Source organism: Cystoisospora suis (assembly GCF_002600585.1).
Source record: "Cystoisospora suis strain Wien I chromosome Unknown contig_1225, whole genome shotgun sequence".
In the NCBI taxonomy this organism is placed as follows: domain Eukaryota; phylum Apicomplexa; class Conoidasida; order Eucoccidiorida; family Sarcocystidae; genus Cystoisospora; species Cystoisospora suis.
The window spans coordinates 4360-27722 of NW_027154026.1; the positions used below are offsets into that span (position 1 = coordinate 4360).

A 23363-nucleotide genomic window follows, 5' to 3' on the forward strand; every position below is an offset into this window, starting at 1 on the left:
TCTGAGCACCCACTCCCTTGCATTCTGTATCCGACTGGTGCCCCTGTCTTCACGGGAAAACGTCTGTTTGAACATCTCTTTCAAACGCGTTGAACAGGAGGATGGCTGGGTTCAGGTACTGGGATGCGGCGACATCCGGTTCACTTCCGTAATCAGTCCGATGCGTGTGGTGCTCCAAACTGACGACTTCGGCGGCTACCACGGGAACTTACCAGCTGAGTGTGTTCTCAAAGTCTCGCGCGTAGCGGCGGTCTCAGAGTCTGAAAGTCGAACAGCTGCCATCTCTGCTGTGGATGAAGCCACCGAGACGGCTTTTGCTCCAGGGGGCTCAGTCTCTCAGTTCAATACTGATTAATGAACTTGCCCTACTCTACACCAAAACAGATGTGAAACACTCCTTCCTTCAAAACCAGACAATTTCTCGAAGATCGGCTGAGGTTTTATACTTTAGTATGGGAAGAAGTCCCTTCTCGCTTCACGAAACAAATACACGAGTTCTTTGTTTCACAAGATTCAAGACACACTGCACTCCATTCTGGAGAACAAAGAATACTTGTCGCACCTGTCGGTTATCATCGCAGGGCATCTTGCCCGACAAGAAAGATAGCTGAACCTTCACACGAGAATTGTGGAAGGAAAACAAAAGAAAACTTGTACGACGGGGCATGCCTACTACCATCTGTTTGTCGAACAACACGACTGATCCGTGGGACGCTGTTCTTGATCAGACCCCGTCACAAGAGCATGCTTGATTCATTCCGATGCTTTTTGTCCTGGACGAGCAGTGGGAAAAGGATGGGGGAGCTAAGGACGAAGCTGAGTCAAGAAGCTACTACAAAAGAACCAATCAGTCCATCACTCCGGGGCGCATAAATACAACAAATCGAGTCGCTCTCAGACCAAACAAATGAATGATGAGTCGACAACAGAAACTAAAGGATTGGAAGTCGCATGCTCAGGAATCTCCTGCTTGTTGAGCAAGCATATAGGCGGAGTGTGTGAAGGCTCGCTAGCCACTTCGCAAGAAACCACTCGAATGACACAGCGGCAGCCAACAAAAAGATTTCACAACTGAGCGTTGCGCCAGTGGGCACATTCCTTTCACTGGCTTTTTCCACTTTGGTCTACGCCCCGTCGCAGCACCCGTAGTGCTACTAGGAGCGTAACAGATATGATGAAGTGGTCCACTCAAATCAACAAAGCGTTTGTTTTTATCGCCATCATCATTCTCCTTAAAAGGAGAAAATCAATCAGTCAAGGTGAGTGGTCAGCCATCAGACTCTGGTTGGTTATGCGAATCAGTCAGTCAGTCCCTCCCTCTCTTCCCGCCCGGAATCTAGGCGACAAGCTAATCAACCCGTGTGCCGCCCTATAGAGCAGCCGGCCGGCCCATCATCCACCATCACACTGAGTGGCAAATCCGCAATAAAATTGGAGGGAAAGATAATGATCACTTGATAAAAACTTCGAATAACAACGCACACCTTTGGGGGGAAGCGGTGTTTGTTCATTCCCCTGATTTTCCTCTCTTCGCGAGATTCTCAAGAAGAAAAACTGCAACAAAGGAACTACTTGCAATCGTCATCCTTCAATCGGGTCCTCCCCCGCACTCTACAACAAGCCGGCGTTTTTCCGACTCCGACATAGGTTCTCCTGGTCGAAATCGATCGAATTCTATGAGTCTTGGATCTAAAAGAACAACTTGGCGTGCAGCATCCGCCTCTCTCCACTGCTGTAAATTGATCTCGTAATGAACCAGAAGATCCAAGCTGTATGTACAGCAGTGCCACACCCACAAAACACCTCGGCATTTTACAGCTGTGTGCACACCCGTAGAGTCACATGCAGCAACCCCTACAGAAGATGAAGCAACAATGGTACACAAAGCTTAGCGGAACTTTAAGAAGTAGAAGAAACAGATACAGTCCGGCGGACAAACAAACACCTCCCGGGTGTCAGATTGGCATACGGCTTTGAAAAGCGACTAGCGTGGCTTTCATCCGACCATTAGCCGAGCTATAAGTATTCCGAAACACAGAACATACGCAAGACGGATGAGGACCATCTTGTAGTCAAACGACTGTGAACGCGACAGTCTGCTCACTCAGACAACCAAGTGTCCGAGCCACGCCTGCCATGTGATTTCTTTAGTAGCAACGGGGTAGAGCACGCACACTACTTGTTTCTTGACCGATGATCCATGCGACCATGACCCTTCACAAGACAACCATCACGACGTCGCTGAGATATCTTTACATCAAAGGTGCAGCCGAACACCACCAAGAAAGCCGCTGAAGTGTTACCGGAGAACACTGTTGATTGAAAACGTAGTCTCATACTGCGTATAACTCCCGGTCCTACCCTCTCTTATTACACCTAAGCGGCCAAACAAGATGTAACTAGCTAGACACGAAGGCTCATGAAAATGCACGTACCTGACAACCGGTCTGGTGATTAAATGGCTTATAGAGGCTTCCAATGCTTCGAGTTCTCTTAATAGTGGCTCAACAACGAAAGTCAAGAATGCCGTTTGCCCCTTTGCTAACTCGCCATGCTTCTCTCTGTCTCCAAACGGTGAGACTGGCAGCCCAAGTCGCACCTCCATGTCTCCCTGATCAATGGCAGCACCCCGCAGTAAGTCGGGTCAAAATCTTCTAGCACACATGGTGCAGCTAACGAACACACCTTCCGGTCTCCGCCCCCACTCGCCGACACGTAAAACGTACTTAGGGTAACTGTCGGAACATTGCCGGAGACAGGTAAGGGAAGACAATGTGTCATACAGAACAAAACTGGAAACAGAAAAAGAAACGGAGAGCTTGTATCTCTTTGATACCTACATACGTGAAGAATCAAAGACGCACTCATGAATAGAGCTGACGGCTCTGTGACGATCCTGCCGTCCTAGTAAAACGCTGCCATCTCGCGCGTATACATACGTTCTCTCTCTCTATCCCTATACCCGCGCACGTCGGTACTTGTCTTTGCTCTGTATGCGATCGTTCCACAGACGAGACATGGCGCCGCGAACGCTCATGTACTTCCTGAGATGAGAGATGAACCGCAAAGATTCCTTTCGCGGAGAAGGACCGCCTATCGAGTTGCCCACGGAAAATCTCATCCTGTCTGTAAGTCGCGAGATGCAAATATTGCTCCCGCCGTGTCGACCGCCGCTCTTAGAGAAAGTTCTATTCTAAGGAGCCAAATACATGACATTTCAAAGAGGCATGCTGTTACACAATCTCCAGCCTTTGCTGCGCATATGCAATCTATCTCAGCAATGTTGAGGAGTTGAGGGGTGAACATAAGACATACACTGTGGCGAATCAAGACACTCACCTGCTGGTAGAACTCGGACGTGACCTTGCAGCTCCAGATAAAGTGGCTGTCCCAGTCTACCGTAGCATGACTCAAGTCTGCCGTCTTCATGACCATTCTCCGTACAAGCCATTCATCTTCTTCTTTCTTTAGAAAGTTGAACTCCGGGCTATTTCTTCGAAGCTGAAAGAGAAGACAAAGCCTACAGCCTTAGGTGGTATCACAGCTGCTCCAACCACTCCTTCACTGCAGCCTTTACATTCCACTACTTATTGCTATTACCATGTCAGCATCAAGTCAGCAAGCGGTCACCGACACGTGGCCCACCTGTCTACATCATCATGTAGAGTGGTATACGGGGGGCTAGGGGGGAGGCGCAGGAGAGGAAACAACCTTCCAGACAATCCACCGCTGAACCAGAAGACCATACTCCCTCCGAAGACACGCGTCGCAAACGGTCCTCCCTCCTACGTTGTCGACTTCAGCCCTGTCGTTTCTCCCCTGTCTAAAAACGATGGCATCTATTGTGCTCCCCCAAATGCAGCTTGTACGCGCCATTCCGGAATGGATTGAAGCTCTGATTCGCACGGTATCTCGAGGTCACTGTTCATAATAGGTTAAGAAAACATAACTGAAATACGACTGGCGCAGAAACCCCACACAGGCAGCTTTTCTCTCCATGAGTCGGTAAGGGACCCCCCACAGAACGCTACGCTCACGCCGCGGGGTCTGATGCTTTTTGATGTTCGCCAATCTCGCTAACCGTGAGTGATTTTCTCTCCACTGAGTTCCAGAACACATGCGAATCGGCCAGGAGACGACCATACAGGTGAGACTCTATACAGGATAATCTCGGCCGAGTATGACCGCAGCGTTGGTGTTTTTATTTCTGTGGTATACACTTCGACAGCCCCTCTCCTACTCAATCACATATGTATACAGATTTGAAATGTACCAAAGTGAAGGAGTGGTTGCAGCAGGTGTGATCCCACCTAAGGCTGTAGGCTTTGTCTTCTTTTTCTCTTTTCTTTCTCAAGTCTCTTTACCTGAGCCTCTCCCCCCAAGAGCAGCCACAGGTGTGCAGTGCACACTTACCCTGAAGCGCGATATAGCTTCGAAGTGTAGCTTAATGTCTGTCGCGAGAATCAGTCCGATTATATGCTGCCGCGCCATTCGGAAGTTCTGCAAACCCAACATGACCACAGTTCAATTACTCCATGCACAGCTAGAACCTACGAACACTAAAAGCCATCAATAGAAAGGCATGTTCAGCTATCCTCAAATCTTCCTCTCCGCTACGGCCGACTTGACGATAGATAGTGTTGCAGCGCATAAACTGGTGCCTGGGATATCGCAAGAGATAGAGCCATCTGTTTGCTGGGAGATGTGATCGCGTTCGTTTCTTGCAGAAAAAACCTAATTAACTCTAGAGCGAAAGTATTGCGTCACCGAGACAAAGGCTTAGAACCGTAAAACCTGGGATGTCTTCTCGTGTACAACGACGGGACTTCAATTCCTTTGCTGGAGCGACTGTGCTTTTACTCTTGTGTATCTGACAGATACCCGCTGCTTCCATCGTGTCCTCTCTACTCAACAGAAGGACCACTGCTGGAGCAGAGGTGACAAAAATGGAGACGAGGTAGATTCTCAGCGCCTACCTCCTGAGGAATGTTTTCGAAGATGTTTGTACCCGGGCTGTACACATACAAGGACAAAACACCAAGCGAAATTGTCAGATCCCGAGCAACACAAACGTCATGATAGCAACACTTCATAGAACACCTTCAACAGCACAGCTGTTCAAGTGTACAAGGAGGCTTCGCACACAGGGACGGACGCAATGCACTATATATATACATATGACTTTCATGAAAGGTCTGAATGGATGAACTCTTTCGCAACACCCGAGGCGCAGAACAACGGCAAGCTGCATGTCCTTTACATACGGTATCAAACGATATCCTACACGGCATGGGTAAGAGCGCAAGGCCGAAGCGTGAAAGAACTCGAGCGAAACGTTGTCTGAGAAACACCATTGCGTCGGATAATGCTGTTAATTGAGGCAAGGACCTCGCCGTCTCAGGCATGACTGTAGCTGGACTGATGTCTCACACACCAAATCCGCTGCAAGGTAAAAAACCTCTAAGAAAGAAACACTCTTCTATAGAAGACCCAGTCACACCAACCGCGAACCAAACGGGATAGTCTCCCTGCCTACACTCCACTGTACCCTTCTGCGTGCGATACAGTAACATCCTTCTTCCCTCAGGAGAACGGCCGAATCTTCAGATCTCTTCTTATTTGTATACATCGAAGAAGCGAAGCACTCTCTTGCCCAAGATACCACTTCACAGAAAACTTCTTTCTCCCAAGACACTCGAGCAGTCGTGCGCGCAGTTCGCTCCAGATCTGGGCCATTCGTCAAGCGCATGTTTCCCTGCATCATGGGCTCGCTCTGTTCTACCATCGATTCCTAAGACCTGTCACTGCCACTAAGCACAATGTTAGATAGATAAGCTGAGCTTCAGGGTACCCACATCTCCCCCGTCGAATGTACTGCTACCTGTAACCCGTCTGACATTAGAGGCTGGGTCGCATGCATGATAGGAATGTGATGAGAACAACGTACACTTCGCTCATGATGCGGAAGAGAAGACTCGCATGAAAGTTCTCCAGTATAGAAGCATCATTATAGATGATTGATAAAGGATGGTAAGAGTTCTGGAGGAAGGCATTCGACCGCCCGGGATGACCAACATCATGAGCAACGGCAGCGAGTATCGAGCACACATCACCGAATGCCCAGCTGAGAACAAAACAGGCATACGTAAACACCCAGCCGTCTTGATTCATATACCTCGAATGTAGGCATGCATATGCAGTAACCCAACTGCATGCGAGTGTCAATACATGCCACGCAGGAACACCGTCACACCTGACGCCCTTAAATAGGTAGGCCCAACAACACCCCCTCACATACATCGGGACCTTCGTACCTGAATGTGAGTTGGCTGACAGCGACACAGAGACGACGTCGAGGCATGCGACGGGGTGTACATACACTCGGCTGAGGATAGGCTGGTTGCGTATGAGTGCCGGCACAACGTTTAGCACACAGGGTGAATACACACCAAGACGAAGTCGGGACTCCTCCAGTCCATTCATATGTGCGCAAACCCGCGTAATGACTTCGAAAGGCGAGCTCGCTAACGAAGGCAGAGACGCCTTGATTTCTTCACCAAACAAGGAAGTAAGCTACTGAGAAAGGCTTCATACCCTGTAGGAATGAGACATCGAACCAAACAGGCCGTCGCGTGAGCGACCTCGGCGGCGTGCGTCTGGTTGTGATACGCATTGTCGAGATACCGAACCTGAGAAATACATGCACCAGGAAATACATCCTTTCGTTTCGAAGCCAAAGTGCCATCGTTCGTGATATACTTGGGCTCCTGTTCTCAGATGAGCCCCGCCATCCCGCTTTCCTGTCCTTCCTGTCATGAAATAAGCGGAATGACCTATGTGCGTGAGCTGGTCTTTCTGATTGGTCGCTCTTTAATTCACTCCTCACACTTGCGTTTCACGAAGATATGTCTATGGGACAACCATTACCTTCGTAGAGTAGCTCGCCTTTTCATGCCAAGATATCCTCTCAAGTATGGAGAAGAACAGCGACCCCTCTCGCAGAAGTGATTGTCTGGGTGCTACGAGACTCCGACGAGCAGCAGATCGAGAGCAGGTAAAAAAACCAACCACCTCTGTGTGACGTGTCCAGGGTAACTTCAGACTGAAGCGGGTTCCGGGGACTGTGCGGAGTTCAAGCTACACGCAACCACTGTCTATGAGGAAGGGAAAAGATCCACTCGAACACAATACCTGTGTCTTTGGATGCACCACAACGACTAGGAGTAGGTGGACTTCATGAAACAGGTTCTATAGAGCTCACTTGTATGTTCCGTAGAAGCTCTACAAGAACCTTTTCGCTTGAGCAGTTGATAGCCTCCATGTATGGGAGCAAAAGGACGCGGCCGACGTCAACAACAATATCAGGAGAAACCGAGGCAAATGTCAGCATATCAAAAGACCAGTGCCGTCCGAGTGACCCCTCTGCACTTTCCAAGTACGGATTCGTTCCGTAAGGCGACTGAAGAAGTGTCTGAAAGACAGCAGCCGCAAGACCTGTAAGGTAGATATATGACTCAAGAGAGTGAGAGCCTACCTACAACGCCCTTAGTGATCCCCCGGACGTGAGAAGAGGACTTCCGCAAGCGATGCACCTAGTCCGTCGTCGAATAGATCGCTGCATATCTCAATGAAACCATGTACTTGTTGTCTCTCATTCACCGAGCGAGCGGATCCCGGCCGTAACGACCCTGTGGACCCTTCTTCTCGCTGGGCTCTGGTGTATTCGCTCTTAAGCCTAGACAGATGACAATCTCGGACATCAGGTCACGAGATGTAAAAACGAAACCATCGCCATCAGCCACCGTGGGTCGCGTCTTTTCATGAGTGTAAGTCGGTTCCATTCCATGAAACAAAAAAAAAGGCGACGCTCCGTCATCTTACCTCCTTCAAATCTTCCCCAACGAGAAGCTGTACGTCTCGACTTGCGCAGTCGCCGTCCGCACGCCGCCTTTTCGTTCTCTTCTGTCCGTCTGTGTCTTCCGCGCGTTTCCCCAAGCTTTTGTTGCAGTCCAGCGGACGCAGCTGAAGACCTAGTAGTTCACACTCAAAGGGAGTATATTCATAAGCGGCCGACCCTGGCGTCAGCTTTCTTCCTTTCGCTCCATCCGGCTCCGTTTGACCATTCTCGGGACAGCGGCCGCGCGAGGGACCATCACGGGATGTCTTTCTTGATGTACCTTGGTTTTCTCCAGAACTACTCGGAGATCCAGCTACACTGCTCTTCTCGTGTTGTCGCGTGTCCCCCTCTCCTTTACTTAACTTTCCAACAGCGTGGTGGAGAAAGGCAGGCGTACGTGTATGGCGATGTTCCCGAGGGGCATCAGCAGACTCTGGGCATTCACTGCGCGTATCTGGTCGCTCGAGAGATTGTGAGTGTTCTGTCCCTACTTTTGCTCTTTTAGTATCTAGCACACTTGCCGTAGGTGAATCTCCTCTCTTCCTGAAGAGTCCCATAGGAAAGATCTTGAACAGATGATGGCTTCTTCCTTGATGAGGACGGCTCGGTCGGTCTGCTTGACCGTGACCTTTTCCTAGAGATGGAATACTAGACCAAGCAACGGAATCTCCTCGTGGTGCTGTGGCCCATGTCTGCTCAGTATGTGCGCTTCGTAAAGTGCAGCTCTTCGGCGGTAAGTTAGATCGCGAACCAGGAGAAGCACTCCGGACTCGGCTTTCTATGTCATGAATATCTTTTACTCTTTCAGATGGTTCTGTACTATCTCCTCCTTCCTTGGATGTCCCATCCGCCGTCCCCGGACTAGGAGTCTGTGATATAGCAATCACCTCATCTCCCCCTCGGCCCGAGGGGACTTCCGTAGGCGATGGGGTTCTAGTAGTGATAAGAGCTCCTCCGGAAGTATCTCTGTGGTTGAGTTCTTCATTCCTATGGCAGGAACACGTACAACAAGTATTCCTTCCTCGTTCAGGTAAGAGCTGGAGACCATGTCCGCCGCCCGGGCTCCGTGCCGGTCTCCTTAGATCGGCTACTCCAGCCGGGGGGGCACTCTTCCTCCGACCTTCACCTTGATCTAAAGAGTCACTGCAATTGCGTGATCGAGGCCAATCATGAAGAAGATGCTGAAGGCGAGACCCCGGTGATGTACTCCTTGAACCTGCTCTACCTTTCTCCGAACCCGCTAGAAAATAGCTCTCATTCCCAGCTGACGATGACCCCGGCATCTCTCCTTGCAGAGCATCAGTACGCAGGTGGAGAGGATGTGCACAAAGCCCAAGCTGTCTCCCGAGCTTCTCCATGAGAGATGGACGCTGTAAGCACCCACCAGACCTTGTTGACAGTTCCAGAGTATTGCCTGGATCCGTATAAAGCCGTTGTGGAGGTCTCGACAGAGGGCTTGGCCCACTTCCCGATGCGTTCAATCTGTCGAACCCCGACCGCGAATCCGCACGGGCATTCAGGGAATGTCTGCGGGGGAAGTCGGAGCTATCTGCTGACGCCCAGCCACCAGTATGCTGACGGCTTAAGGCCGTGGTGCCGTAGAGTTCGAGAAGTTCTTGACCCTTGGGCTGAAGACACACAAGCAAGACGACGTGAAGCTCACCTATCTATCCCGTTTAAGTCCGGGTATTTATGACGACCTGCCCAAAGCCTGTGAAACACACTCTGGCATGCAGCAGGACCGGATGTGGAGAGAGAAAGCGACATGCGACACACACAAGGCTTACACAGTTCACTACCGTCTCTCTCCAGCAGGCTGGTCTTAGTTACCACGCTGGTATGACTTCCCTGTGCATGCGTACGTGCATGTCTAGCTCTGGTATTTGTTTACGTATCAGCAAGCTACTAAAAGGAGTGTATCTCTTGCGATTGCATATAAGCGCTTATAATAGGGACACGGGAATGAGAAACACCCAGCATGAACTTACAGTTTCGAGCATTAGAGGTGTGTGCCGAACAGAGTACAGATCGTCCGTTCCTCGGAGAACTTCCTGTAGCCTGAAGGGCAGCCAGGACAAAACAACAGACACCCGTAACAAACCAGCAAAACCTTACGCCTTCATTATGGGGCCTGAGATTACAGATGTCTCTATGAATCACCATGCCTGCAGATGGAATCCTGATCTTGTTCGGCTCGCCGTAGCGTCCTTTGTCCTTAGAGGGAGAGGGAATGATGGGTCAACTAACAGGGTACAGTAGATCTTCCAGGTGACAGAACTCCTTGCGACTGCTCTCACGACTCCATCATACTCTAGAGATGCGCTCCGAAACCGGTGTCATGCTCGGAAACGAAAGACCCCCGCTAGCAGCCTTCGTCTCCCTAGTAAATATGCATGACACTCTTGCAGTTCTTAACGTGTAAACATAGTTGTATTAACTGTGTCGCCCTCAGACTACAATCCCGATCTCAACGCATCACCTGCCCTTTGCCTACAAACGCTCCTCTCTCCTAACCGAGGGGCGACAGACCCCAGGTGTGGAAGCCGCGTCTAGCCAAGAACAATTCCTTCTTTTGTGAGCAAAGAAACTCATATTGAAACTAACTGAGACCCCTTTCGCTAGTTCCTTTTGAAACATCACTATTGACAAAACGTACTCCTGCAGCCATCATGCGGGCGAGACTTCTTCTCATACACTCACTTGGACACGAGCACCGCCAGCTCCCGCACACTTGCCTGCCCAAGTGCGTCCCCTGTAGACGTGGGATCGCGAGTGCCAGCAGCATACGCTCCTTCAACCTGTCAAGGGAACATCAACGAACAGCACCGCGACCGTATAACGACTTCTTCCCTGTTTAGCCTCCGCAGAGATTGCTCGCTTGACAGGGAGAGGAGACAAAGTAGTGACTCCCTTCTCTACACGCGTCGACTAATAGCTTCGGCGTGCGTCTTAGCATGCGTAGATACGACCTCCAACGGTACTTAGAAGGGTATCTGTTGATGTATGTACGCTACTCAGCACATGTTGACTAAACACAGACAAGATAAGACGCGTTTCCGATTGTAAACAGGTTGTTCACGTGCCTTCTCTAAACAATGAAAGATAGGAGCAATGACGAAACTCTGAAGCGCCCGGCCAAGTAAGCTCGACAAGCTACAGAAATCCCAAGACGTTTGATGTGCATGCATGCATTGGCGGAGGACTTGAAGAGTCTTTCTAAATCAAATTTTGAATACTAGGCCTACGTATTCATTGCTAGTGAAGAGAAGGGCAGCGGACAGGAGACGATGCGCTCACCGCGCGGGTACGCAGAACATACGGAGAGTATAGTCCTTCCAGACACAATAGAAAGTCGCGTCGCCTTACCTGTTTGACGATGGCCTCCATGCACTTAGCCGTGTGCTGGAGCTCTTCGACAGCGGTGCATCCCCCTTGCTTCTGGGATCGGCGAAGATCTTCCTTCAGAGTTTCGATGTCCTTGCGAGGCGCCTAGGCATGCATGTAAGTCACCAAAGAAGCAACAGATCGAGTGTACGACCGCTTCGGCTTCCGTCCTTCAACTCTGAAGCTCTTCAGCTTCACCCCACATTTTCCAATTACGCACACAGAAACTGCACTGACAGTCAGATTCGCCTGGTACAGAATGTCTTGACTGACGCTGACCAAGGAACCACCACAACGGCTGTGACTGCCTCAGTCACGATACTATGCCAAGACCCCGGTAACGGGCCTGAGCGATACTACGTCATCACCTCCAGGTACGGGAACAAAGAAAAGGAGGCTCTCACACCTCAATATACGTATGAACAAGAGAGAAAGGAGCAAAGCGTCTCTATTATACAGATATATATATGAGAGATACGAGGTCCATTCTATCGCCACTTATCTCATCGAGAACACGGTGACGTCCCAAACAGCCTTTTCGTCTGCATCTCTCCCTTTGCCTAGTAAAACTTACCACCCTACAATAGAAAGCGACACGCTGCGAACACTCTGCCGAGTAGCGGACCACGAAGCCGATGAGCCAGACAGTGAGGAACACGAAATAATAAACAGCCCTGAAGCGCAAGATGAAACAGGTTTCAGAACAGGTGTAGACGACTACTGCGAAAGAAAGGCAAGAAGGAACGAAGAAAGCCGTCCTCAGACGAGGAGGCTATACTTGAACACCATCACTAGGCAGGTGCGACTATATGCCAGTTTTCAGAACAGAGACAGATACGTCAGTCGGAGCAAAAAGAAAGCGAACAAAGAAGAGAACCGCCCTCCAAAGGAGACGCGATACAGCACTAGAGTGAGAGAAGGTTCGTCTACACACCATAGCACTTGACGCGACATACAACATACGCACTGACGGGTGCGACGCTCGTCTGTAAAAACAACCAAGATTCCCGTAGGTCCCATAGTTCCACGAGAGAAGAAGATGGATCAATTCCCTGTCTTCGGGGAATCTGTCGCTTAACAAAAATATACCACCGTAAACACCCAATCGCGGAGGAGGGCGTGTCGACTTATCTCCCTGCAATACTTCACAACGCCAGAGCGAGACGCCCATCATGCTTGCCTAACTCTCCTATCTCGACCGCCTAGTTGGTCCTCACCTTACGATCCCCGATAGCATACTAGGGTGTACCGGTGAAGACAAACCATCTGTCAGTGAAGAGAGATGCTCTACTGCTTGCAGAAACACTAGACAACACGAATGCGGCCCATAGGTCATGCTAAGACGAATACGGGTGAGTGAACTGCATTTCTCTCTCTCCGTCCCCGTTCCTTACCCTGTGGAACTTCGAAAGAAATTTGGCGCTTCGACGTTGCAGATGGTACAAGGCAGAGGGCAAAGAAGAGGTGCCAGCAAATAGATTGGCCAGGTAAATCGAGTCCTATAAAGCGCAAAGAGTGAAGAGACAGGACGGGAAGAACCTTTTACCCAAGCTTCTCAGTATGAAGACCGTCGAGCTAATTGCTCATCCACATAGAAGAAAAGCTCCGCCGGATGTCTTCAACTCATGGCCCCACGAAAGACAGAAAAGAAACACCACTGCTTATAATCGACAGGAATACACCACACACATGGAAGTCCCTAGTCAGTCAGTCTATTCGGTGATCGGAGGCTCTCATGGCGTACGCATACGTGAGAAGCATAGAAGCACTGCACTCCGCAGCCGTAGATCCAGCCTGATCGGCAAAACTACCGGGGGGCATCTTAATGACACAAGCTACCCTGCCGAGAGTAAAGAGCTCTCCTGACTAGAGGAAATGACACATGCATCCGATGGGCTAAGTCGGTGCCTATACCAGAGACTGATGAGTACATACATAACCAAAAGACATCCCCGACTGACATATACACCTGTATATTCCCTAGACCCTGCTCTTCTTAACCGAAAAGTCAATGGTAAATGTGAGCGAGGCCCTTCAGTGATGTCTGCGTAGCGCTACGCGGCTACCTACACACGAGCTACACCAAGTGTGTACATACACCACTTCCACCATGAGTGATGATGTAACGATGAAGTCCTAATTACAGTCGGAGTCGTAATGACATGTGCATTCACACGGAACGTCCATCCGCATGCATGAAGCCACTGACATCTAAGTGGTGGATGACGACTGCTGCTACTGTCTGGATTACCGAGGGACTTCTTCAGCTTACCTCGTGGGAATCAAAGAGCCGAGACAGACTACCGTGACGAGGCTTTCAACGAGGGTGAGGACCATAAGAAGGGAAACAGAAGCTAAGAAATCTTCACCGATAGTAAGCACCGCTACAGGACCGGAGAACATTTGATCCTTCCCAGGCTTGTCCGTTCTCAGGCCCTCCCCATAGGCCTGATCGAGACGGCGTATCTCCTCTCCATGAAGCGAAATGAAGTTCACAATGTGCGTGCAAGAAAAGGCGACGACTGAGGTGAGAATCTTCGCAGTTCACACGAAACAAAGAAGAGAGCAGTTCACCACAAAGTGAATGAAGCAGACGCCTCAATACCGAGACTGTCAAACAGCAGACCGCGTCCACAAGGAGGAGCAGCAGTCTAGGAAAGAGACAAGGAATCTGCTGGACGGATTTGCCGGCTACTGTGATGCGACGACGGATCCTTCTGTGAAATCTACTATACAAAAATCACCACTCAAGATACTTTAGGACAATACGCTTAGCGAGACAAAGACGAAGCAGCGACAAAGTATGTATCTATCTATATAGGTATCACACCCCGTGATCGGGGTACCTCTCCGTCATCCACATCGATGCAATGCCCCTAGCCACATGTGGACTGAAGCTCTTTAGTCTACACATCTTTGTCACAACGAAGCGAAAGACCGCTAGCCACTTGAATACCTTCCCACCATGCATGCCCATGAATGCCTGCCAGCCGACAGTCCCGGTGCCGCCACTTCACGGCAAATAACGACCACCCAGCGACCAAGGCACCTTCCATACAGTTTCTTCTACTATCTTGCGTATGGTTGACAGAGATATAACCACACACACATACCGCATGTATGCCTACTCTAGCCCCTGGAATATCTGAGTGATCAACGACATACGAGCAACTGAGCCGGCTCGAGAGCGACACCGAAGACTATATATATACTTGGACGATGAGGATAGTCCAAGGATTTGAAGCTAGCAACAGTCTAAGACCCTCGTAGCGATTTACAACTAGACTTAATACTATTCTTTCAGCTCAAAAGGTTAAGACCAGAAGAGACCGTAGTATCTTGATTCGAGAGAGTAATGAGATTAGAGGCCAACCGTTGTCATTTAATGCGATTATCCTGGTGAAGAGTAGGTGATCATCCATCTGTTAGGAACAAGAGCCACTCCCGTCTGCCTTTCTTCCTTCTGCGACATCACTTGGTTTTGCCCCTTCTTTCTTTCTACTTACCCATGTCATCTGAAGAACAGATAAGACGACCAGTTGATCAGCAAAGAAAGGGACTCGATATCTTAAGGCTGCAGCGGTTAAGAGGAGAATCCATCCGACGATTTGGAGAACCCACATGATATGAAAGAAGAATAAGCCAAAGGCTTCAGTTTGATTAACGGCGTATGTGAAGGTACATGCCATCGTTGGCCAGAAGACGCAGACAACAAGCATCGAAAGGCCGAAGCATGCGTAGACCCTTGAGGCGCACATCCTTGATAACGTCTTTCCGTATTCTCGTTCTAACGATTCATCTTGAAATTTTAAAGGAAGCATTGAGAAAGGACGCGATGATGTCAGGGCCACCCCAGTCACACCTCTCAAGGGACTGGATGGAGCTCGTGAGCATACTGAGAAGGAGAAAGAACAACCCATTCCACACACACACAGAGGACACACAGACACTTGACAAGAATCTCTCAACAAGGCCACATGAAGAAAGAAGACAAAGGGATGGTGTGAAATAACGAAAGAGGTCTGCAGGGGAAGAACGGTTCTCGAAGTGAGGTTTCGGCGACATTGTAGATCGATTTGCTTGAGGTTCAAAGAGAATGGCTTTTCTTGTTGAAAAGTCAAGGGATCCATGTCCATCTGTGTGTGGTTAGCTCAGGGGGATCGAGCAGTGCAGCCCACTACGCGATTGGCATAGTTGAGAATGAATAGTTGCTATTTCGTCAAGTCCCCATCACCACCCGACTATGTACCAAACAAGTAGAACATCGTTCGGTTCCCTTCCCCCTTCCTCAGTCATTTCCGCGGGAGCTCCGGGGAGATGTTCAAGAAACCACTCCACATTGCATGACTACCTCCCCCTTCCGCGTTTTTCAGATGGTCATAACTCACGCATTTCACATATACTTGTTATGCATGCATGCAGATGACATCCAACAGAATACAGGCCGTACCGTTTGTTACAGTGGTAAGGAAGAAAGGCTGGATACATTGCGCCACTAAGGCCTAACTAGCGTACAGTGAACTCGTGTTGCACCATATATAGATACAGAAGTCTCCTGACAATGCTCGTCAAGTTCCCTTCACATGCTGCCGATGACTATCTCACAGGTCTTCGAATAGGCTCTGAGTAACGGAGGGAGTAAGGCGAATAAATCTCGCTATCTCTCTACATGTACGTAACCGCACTCACTCCCCGGTCTTCGTAGAGGACATGAGAAGGAGTACTTACAAGATCCTTTGCTGGTACGACGTAATTCTCGTGCTCTATCTTGTCTTCCTGTGAAAAGATTTATCTCAGCACCGAACATAGCATCAGCGCCTTCGGCAACAAGGAGTTTCGCACGTGAGGACGTTTTGCGAAGCCATCCAACAGCTGACATTTCTCTCCCGTGTCTTTCACTCCCTCCCGAGGTATGTCCCCTTCTGAGAAAAAAGCTATGGCTCTTCGGTTTACTACTATTACTTGATTCTCCTCGAGCAAGAGAACTTGTGACTCCGCTTCGATCGAAGACATTGACGTAATCAAGATCCCCATCTGTCCCATCTGTTGCTCCCCCGTCGTCACTACCAATCTCTCCTAGATGTCGCAAGCGTGAGGATGTCCGTTTCTTTGGCCCTATTCTTTCTTGATCTCCCCCTAGAGAAGTTTCTCGCCATCCCACATGTCTCTCTGACATATCTCGACTTCGGACTGAACCCCCACTGCGTGGAGGCTTACTTGATCCTGATCCTACAGACAAATTACTACCTGTTAAGGATGTGAGACACACTAGACGTCTACGTCTATCTTCTTCATCGATGGTACTTGGTTGGGATCCTGTACCTCCTGGAAAGGCTCCCCCCCCTCTCAGAGGACGGAGAACAGGAAGAGGGCGGCTTGAAGGAGATGGGGCTGTTGTCTCTGCTGTCGTTGCATTGCTTTCTTCCGATGCTAGCTGAGGTCCTAGGAGCCTTGCAAAACGACCGGCTAAGTGCTGTCTTCGTCTTTCGTTTCCGTCTCCTTCTCCCCCTTCTCTGCCTCCTCCTGTTCCTTGATTTCTCATCGACATCTCGTCTGATACACTCGCAGCTCGTAATTCCATTCCTCCTCTTGTATGATTCCCCTCGGGTGTAAGAAGAGTTCCTGACGATAATGATGAGGATGCTGTGCCCGATGCCGAATACCCTCCTTTCTGCTTCTGATCTTCCTTCTCTCCTACCCCGCCGCCTCTCCCTTCTGTTGCTGTATCTGACGTCCTTCTTGGGGATCTCCTGCCACTACTACTATTACTGTCGCTACTTGATGCTCCGAGAGGACTCTGCGCCACCGGAGAGCCTGTTGGTCGACCTTGAGGAGCCGGTAGAGGATGTGTGCATGCGCTACTGCTGCTAGGGGGGGCCTCGGCCCCTCTCGTCGATGCTGACGGTCCTTCGCTCCCTCGTCCCTCTCCTATCCCGACGACGGCCCTCCCCGCATCACTCTTTGGAGCGGATTGCGGGGGCTGGGAAGTAGGAGTAGTAGTAGGAGAAGAAGGAACGGCTGGATGTGTGTGTCTGTCTGTACCACCTGCACCGAATTCTTCTGGGGTTTCGTACACATGTGCAGAATTCGACTGCCTCTTCTGAGGCTCCACCATTGACGGATCACCCAAGGAAAAACACTGTGAATTTCTGAAAGAGATCGCATACTCATTTGCACGACTTCTACTACCGGAAGACTTTGAAGATGACTGGGGCGGCGGTCGCTGACCACGATGCCGAGAGGTGAGAGAGTCTGACGTGTCGCCTACATGTGTGACCGACAAAATTCCACACCAAAAGAGACTACCATGACGCCAGAGAAAGAAGGTGAAGCCGAAAGAACGGCACTTCATGCACCACGAAGAGAGATGTCGCGTTTAAACGTATATGAGCCTTGACCTAATCCGAGAGCCGTTAGACTACACTGTACACCACGTGTCCAGGTAATGTAGGCATGTATATATGGATGTTCATGCATGCATGCATGCATGCTCTCTGGTGCGCACAAGTTTGTATAGAACTGTACATGTGAAGGCTGGATTGCTTCACCCTGAGACCAACAGCCTGTCTCTTCCAAGTGGTAACTCCTTGGGACACACGGCCCCCCTGCTATACGTATGGATTGATGTATTTTGTTCGCATGTACAAAACACTCAGGGGGCTTCTGAAATCCCTCCGGGTGAGTAACATACTTCTCACCCCTGATACTATAGGTAAACCAGACACGGGGAACTGTGCATGTCTTCAAAGAGCGAGCCTCGCTGAGAGTCCCTTCACAACCCTTACGCACATATGTATAATCCTTCATCATCCTCTCAGATGCGCTCCCCTAAATAAAGTAGCCACATACATACAGATACCTCTGCAATACAGCGTACTATACCATCGCGGGTCGATCTACTCCTCTGTGCATGTACCGTTTGAAGGTGTGACAGGGAGGAAGATAAAATTTCATGGATTCTGCATACATATACGTATATAGAATGCTTGCCTCCCCATTGAATAGACTAGTCTAGCGGAGAATGAACTATTACTATTGCCACAGCGACCGTCGCCGGTCCGTTGGAATGTTCTTGCGCTTGAAGCATGTGAGGAGTTATGAAGGTCTTGCGGGGAGACGGAGTGTGTACGAGCAATTGTATCGCAAGAGACGAGACTTCCTCATGCACGCTTCTCCCTCCCTTCTCGTCGATGTATCTACAGTTCCAGCTGTTGTCTCCGTATGCACGAGACAAACGGCAGGAATGCCTGATAAGCTCAACCGACCTGGAGGACTTGTATGAATGGCGACAGAGAGGATCTCCCACGTATTTCGAGGGAGCTCAAAATCGTTCTCCCCCCTCTGTATAGACACTGCATCATCCATCTCTCTCTCTTCCTTCTCGAACCATTCCTCCCCCCCCTTGTCTCCTGGTGAACATCTCTCGAGATTCTCTCGAGTCCAGTGACACCTCCTCGACCGAAAACAACAAGGAGATTCCTTCTTCTCGTTCGCCTCAGAGACCCTTCCACATGTGACTGAGAGGTTCTGAGAAGGATTATGCAACTTCAAATCCTCGCAGTTGCTCTCAAGCAAAGACGACGACGAGGAGGAGGCCACTCGACATGACTTTCTTGATCTACCCCAGTGTCTTCTCCGTTCCTCCTCTCCTTCCCAACCAAGGAGATGACGATGATGATGGGGAAGATGTTCCGATGAACAACAAGAATAAGGACTTGTATCGAATCGACCTCCGCCTTCCCCGTCTCCGCCTATCCGCCCAGGCAGACGCGGCAGTCCCACCTGAGGGGGGGACCGGCGAAGATGCCACATGAATCCCACGCGCTGTCGAGGGAGGCTAAGCGGCTTTGAGAAAAAGAAAAGTAAAATGACGTTCTAGGTATCGATGTACAAGAGGGATACGTAGAAGACAGACAGACAGATAGAAGAGCCGAGGATACGAACAAGAGCAAAGAACAGCTGCCGCTTCCCTCTCTTCTCTCCCTCCCTTTAGGAGTCTGCTCCTCTGTCTTCTGTAGTGAGAAACTCTATTCAAAATGAAGGCCGAAGACAGCAAGAGACGGAGACAGAGAGACGAAAATAACGCGACAACGGTTCGACTTTGTAAGGTAGAAGAGGTTCGTGTAGAGAAAGGACTGGAAGAGAGAGAGGAGGAGAAGAGTAGGAGGGGAGAGAAGGAAAAATATGAGACAACTGCTTACTTGAAAACAACGTATAGAAAACTAGCTAAGATGAACACGAGGAGAAAGGAGTGATGCGAAGACAAGAAGTAACTCAGCGAGACAGAGAGATCTAAAGACGTCATAGGAGATCAGGATAGAAAAGTCTTTTTCATCCATCTGTTGTTTCGCTTCATACACCCCTAACGTGAGCGATACGTCAATAGAATTCACTGAGGGGGGAAAGGAAGCCTGTTTAAAATAAAACTTGGATAGCAGCCTATGCTCGCTCTTCATGTCTATCCAAGCGGAGTGAAGAGCCATCTATGTCATGTCTCCTCTTCCCCCTCTCTATGCAGCCTTTCGAACTTTATGCCCGCCTTGTCTCTCTCTTTCTCGAAGAGAACAGAAGTGCTGTGGAGAGACAAAGGAGACACCTACACCCCTCACACCTCCGATAGGGCTGCTGAGCTCTCTTGCGAAAGAAAGGCGAGAGAACAAAGATATACAGAGAGATCACAGCGCTCCTCATATAGCCACGCCATCCATCGTGCGTTTCGCAGATGTGTGAAGGCGTGAACTCCTTATGGAAAAAAGGTCTTTTAGACCAAATGTATTGAGAGGGACGTACAACGCAATCTATGCCAAACGATGGCATGTAGACGTTTTGTAGAAGACGGATAACATACAAGACACGCACTTCTTGCTAAGGTAGGTAGAAAACGAGTAAGACCCAGGGAAAGAGGGGAAGGAAGCAAAGTAATCTTTAGTGTATAGTCTTTCTTCTTCTTCTCTCCTGGTGTTTCGGACCGTTGAGAGAGGAAATAGAAACGAAGAACGCTCTTCTTGATGGTCTTCTACCTTCTCGAGAATGGCACAACGCACCTTCCTGCGAGGAAAGAGGCCTCAAGCTTGAGAGACATCTCCTTTGTTTTCGGACGTTCGGGAAAGAAGCTTCCGTCGATGGCGTAGAGACAGAAAGGCGACTAAACGCCATCCTCGTATTCTTCTCTTTGGTATTCTTCTTCAAAACAGTCTCTAGATCACACTCCATACGGTGAGAAGGAACAGAGAGACGAAGAGGAGAAGAAAGATACTGAAAGACCGGGAAGGCTCTTTTCCCTTCAAACAAAAGCCGATCTGCTTTGGCGTATGAGGACCACCCCCCAGAGAAGAATGCGGCTGACTGTGTTAGAGTGTCGTTGCTCATATCTTTTTTCTCTGGGGTTATGAAGGAAGAGAAAGAAGAGACAATTAACCAGGCAGAGAAAAAAGAAAAGAAGATGAATCGTTTACCGAGGAAAGGGCGCCTCAACAGACGACCGGAGAGGGACTACAAACGTGCTGACGGGCCTCGAACTTTCGAGAGCATGAGAACAGCAACGAAGTTCTTTCACACGGCAGTATTCCGGTATGTCATTCTTGAGAAAAGAGAAGAAGAAAAGTGTTCGTTTGATTGAGAAAGAACAAGAAAAATCACTCGGACAGAAAAAGAGAGGAGACAAAACGGGGGAAGGGGGCCCACGGCGTAGGAGGGGGGGGGAGAGATGTCTCTAGGTGTCGAGACTCTGAGTTCGAATCCTTCCGGAGTCAAACGGATGAACTTCTTTTGTTATGAAACCAATCGAGACAATCCAAAGACCGAAAGAAAAGGAAAATACATACGAAAGACAAGTGCTCTTTGTGACTTCGAGCTTAGTGGATGTAAGAAAGAAGCAGAGTGGGTTCGTGAAACAACTTTGCTTGGCGAGCGACGTGGAGAGATTTTTCTTGCGTCATTGTCACCAGAGCGTACCATCCCATGCTTTCTCTTCAAATTTCCCCTGTAGCTGATTCTCCTGGCAAATCAGATTCGAGAACACGAGAGAAGACGAGGCCTGAAATGTCTCGGAACTCAGGAGGTTATCCAGAAAGCACCCGGGAAAAAAAAAAAAAACGACAAGGATGGATGGAAAAGGAACGTGGTCGAGACGAACTCCTTTGATTGAGAGACCGGATACTTTCCGGGAAGGAGACACCAAAAGAACAAATACACTGCTGCTGTCTGCGAGAAAAAAGGCTGGAGATGCCCCAGGGTGACTGAAGCGATAAAACTCTTTTTCACCCCCGATGCCGGCGAAAACGACGGCGCATGCGATAGGAACAAAAGAATGATGATGATGATCGAGACTTATGATGAGATACGAATAAGGAGACTTGGAATGCTGGATGTAGAGTGGAAAAAGAGCCGCTTAAAGCGGAGAAAACGAAAGGCCGGAGGCCGTACACGCTCACCCCGGACTCAATGGAAGGGGGGCGACGACTTGAATTAAAAAAATAGCAGATGGTTTGTTAACAAAAATATCCTAAGGAACTCCTTAGAGCGAGGATAACTGGAAAGGAGATAGGAGACTTTAGACGATAGAAAAAATGGAAAGAAAAAACAACGCGCGGTGAACTCCAAGCATTCGTACTTCAACCACCATTCCTCCTACACTTTAGTTAGTTATTTCTTAGGCGAGAACTTCGATTGCCTTCATTCTATTCTTTCTTTCTCTTCTTTTCTAATCTTATGAAGAAGAGGAGACTAACTCCTTGTGCCTACCTGCTTGCCTCTTGGCCCCCCTAATGACCAACTGAACCCATAGAGCGCAGGCAAAAGCAAGCAGGCAAGCAGTTGTCGTCGGAGGCGCTGCCGTAGTGGTTGAAATTCGAGTAGAAATCAGAAGGGAACTTTGTATGCTTGGATGATCTTTCAATTGGTCAAAGAAAAACATGAAGGAGATCTCTTCATGGCCCCTTTTGAAAAAAAAAAAAAAAACAGACCGTAAAAGGCCATGCAAAATCAAATGGGAGATGATAGTCCGCAGAAAAAAAGGGACATAAAAAAACAAAGACGGGAAGGAAAGGACAGCAGTCTCGCCGCCTTCAAATTCTGATAGGCTTCCATCATTCTCTCACTGTGACGACGGGGCCCCGGTCTCCCGTGCCCAGTGACTGTTGACGATGACGGGGAGGAGCAGCAATAGTCGCGGCGGGTGGACAACACATGATGAGATCTTGAAGAAGAGTGAGTGTTTGTGTTTTTGAGTTCCCCTCCTGGGAGAAGTGCTCCTTGTCCTTTCTTCACGAACAATTCGCTATGCATGGATGCAAGGAGAGAGAGGAGACTCAAGGATGGTACTCGTCTCTCTGGAAATGCCTGTTACTATCAGATCGGTTTCTATCAAAGGAGGAGAGTACCACGAGCTCTCCCATCGGGCAATAGAGAATGCTCTAGACACCAGTGAGTACTATAATAGAGGGAGGAGATGCAAGGGGACACGCCAGAACCTGGCCGCAGGACACCGGCTTATACTCAGTGAGACACCAGGGAAACCACTCCTTTGCCTGGGCGAATTAAAGGCCAGCATTATATCTCCTCAACAATCGAAGAGAAGAGGTCATCAGAAAGAGCGGTAAGAAAAACTCACCACGGTTTTACCTTCCACGACGCCTTAAAAACAGTAGGTAATGACGTTCATGTTTAGTTGTAGCACCAAATAGGAAGGCGACTAGGGTGATTCGTGGCACCTGCAGATTCGCGTCCAGCCAAGAAGGAAGGGGACAGACCAGGAGAACGACGACCCCGGGGGGCCCTGGCCACGGTTGGACGCAACGCCTTCGGGGTGTCGATCCACACTTCTGAGCTTTTGTTTACATGGCCCGTCATGCAGACAACAAGAGGGTTCGTTGTTAATACTAGTAGGATACGAATGAAGGGCTGCTTGAAGAATGAAAGCTTCGGTCGGCGGGCTTCTGGCGGACTTAGTACTGACAGAACCCCGCAGTCGAGAAGTCTTTGAACTCGCAGGAGCAATTGACTTCACTTTTTTCTACCATAACGCTGGCCCCAGGACATCACGGTGTCTACTGCGTACGCGCCTCGCGGAATGTGAAGAGAC

General features: G+C 49.4%; 1 protein-coding gene across 1 annotated transcript; it reads right to left on the minus strand.

Annotated features, from left to right (window-relative positions):
• Positions 1–561: 561 nt before the first annotated feature.
• Positions 562–23145, minus strand: CSUI_002875 (3 5 -cyclic nucleotide phosphodiesterase domain-containing protein). Its single transcript, XM_068063074.1, has 18 exons — positions 18547–23145; positions 16010–17545; positions 14788–15176; positions 13554–13816; positions 12676–12780; positions 11856–11955; positions 11264–11386; positions 10598–10695; positions 9886–9955; positions 7882–9525; positions 7262–7471; positions 6595–6689; positions 5948–6124; positions 4977–5013; positions 4414–4500; positions 3340–3501; positions 2436–2611; positions 562–1769 (listed from the first exon to the last, which is right to left on the minus strand). Exons 1-18 carry the CDS (start codon positions 19091–19093, stop codon positions 1589–1591), a joined length of 6000 nt encoding a protein of 1999 aa, XP_067924948.1. The 5' UTR covers positions 19094–23145; the 3' UTR covers positions 562–1588.
• Between the last annotated feature and the right edge of the window lie 218 nt (positions 23146–23363).

What these genes read in the sequence shown, in the direction of transcription:
- CSUI_002875 (XM_068063074.1), bottom strand. Translation starts at nt 19,093, where the DNA reads ATGTGGCATCTTCGCCGGTCCCCCCCTCAGGTGGGACTGCCGCGTCTG. An exon ending in GGCTCTTTGATTCCCACGAG is followed by an intron (nt 12,781 to 13,553) that starts GTAAGCTGAAGA and finishes TGCGCTTTATAG; the next exon opens with GACTCGATTTACCTGGCCAA. An exon ending in CTGGCGGTGCTCGTGTCCAA is followed by an intron (nt 9,956 to 10,597) that starts GTGAGTGTATGA and finishes GCTGCCCTTCAG; the next exon opens with GCTACAGGAAGTTCTCCGAG.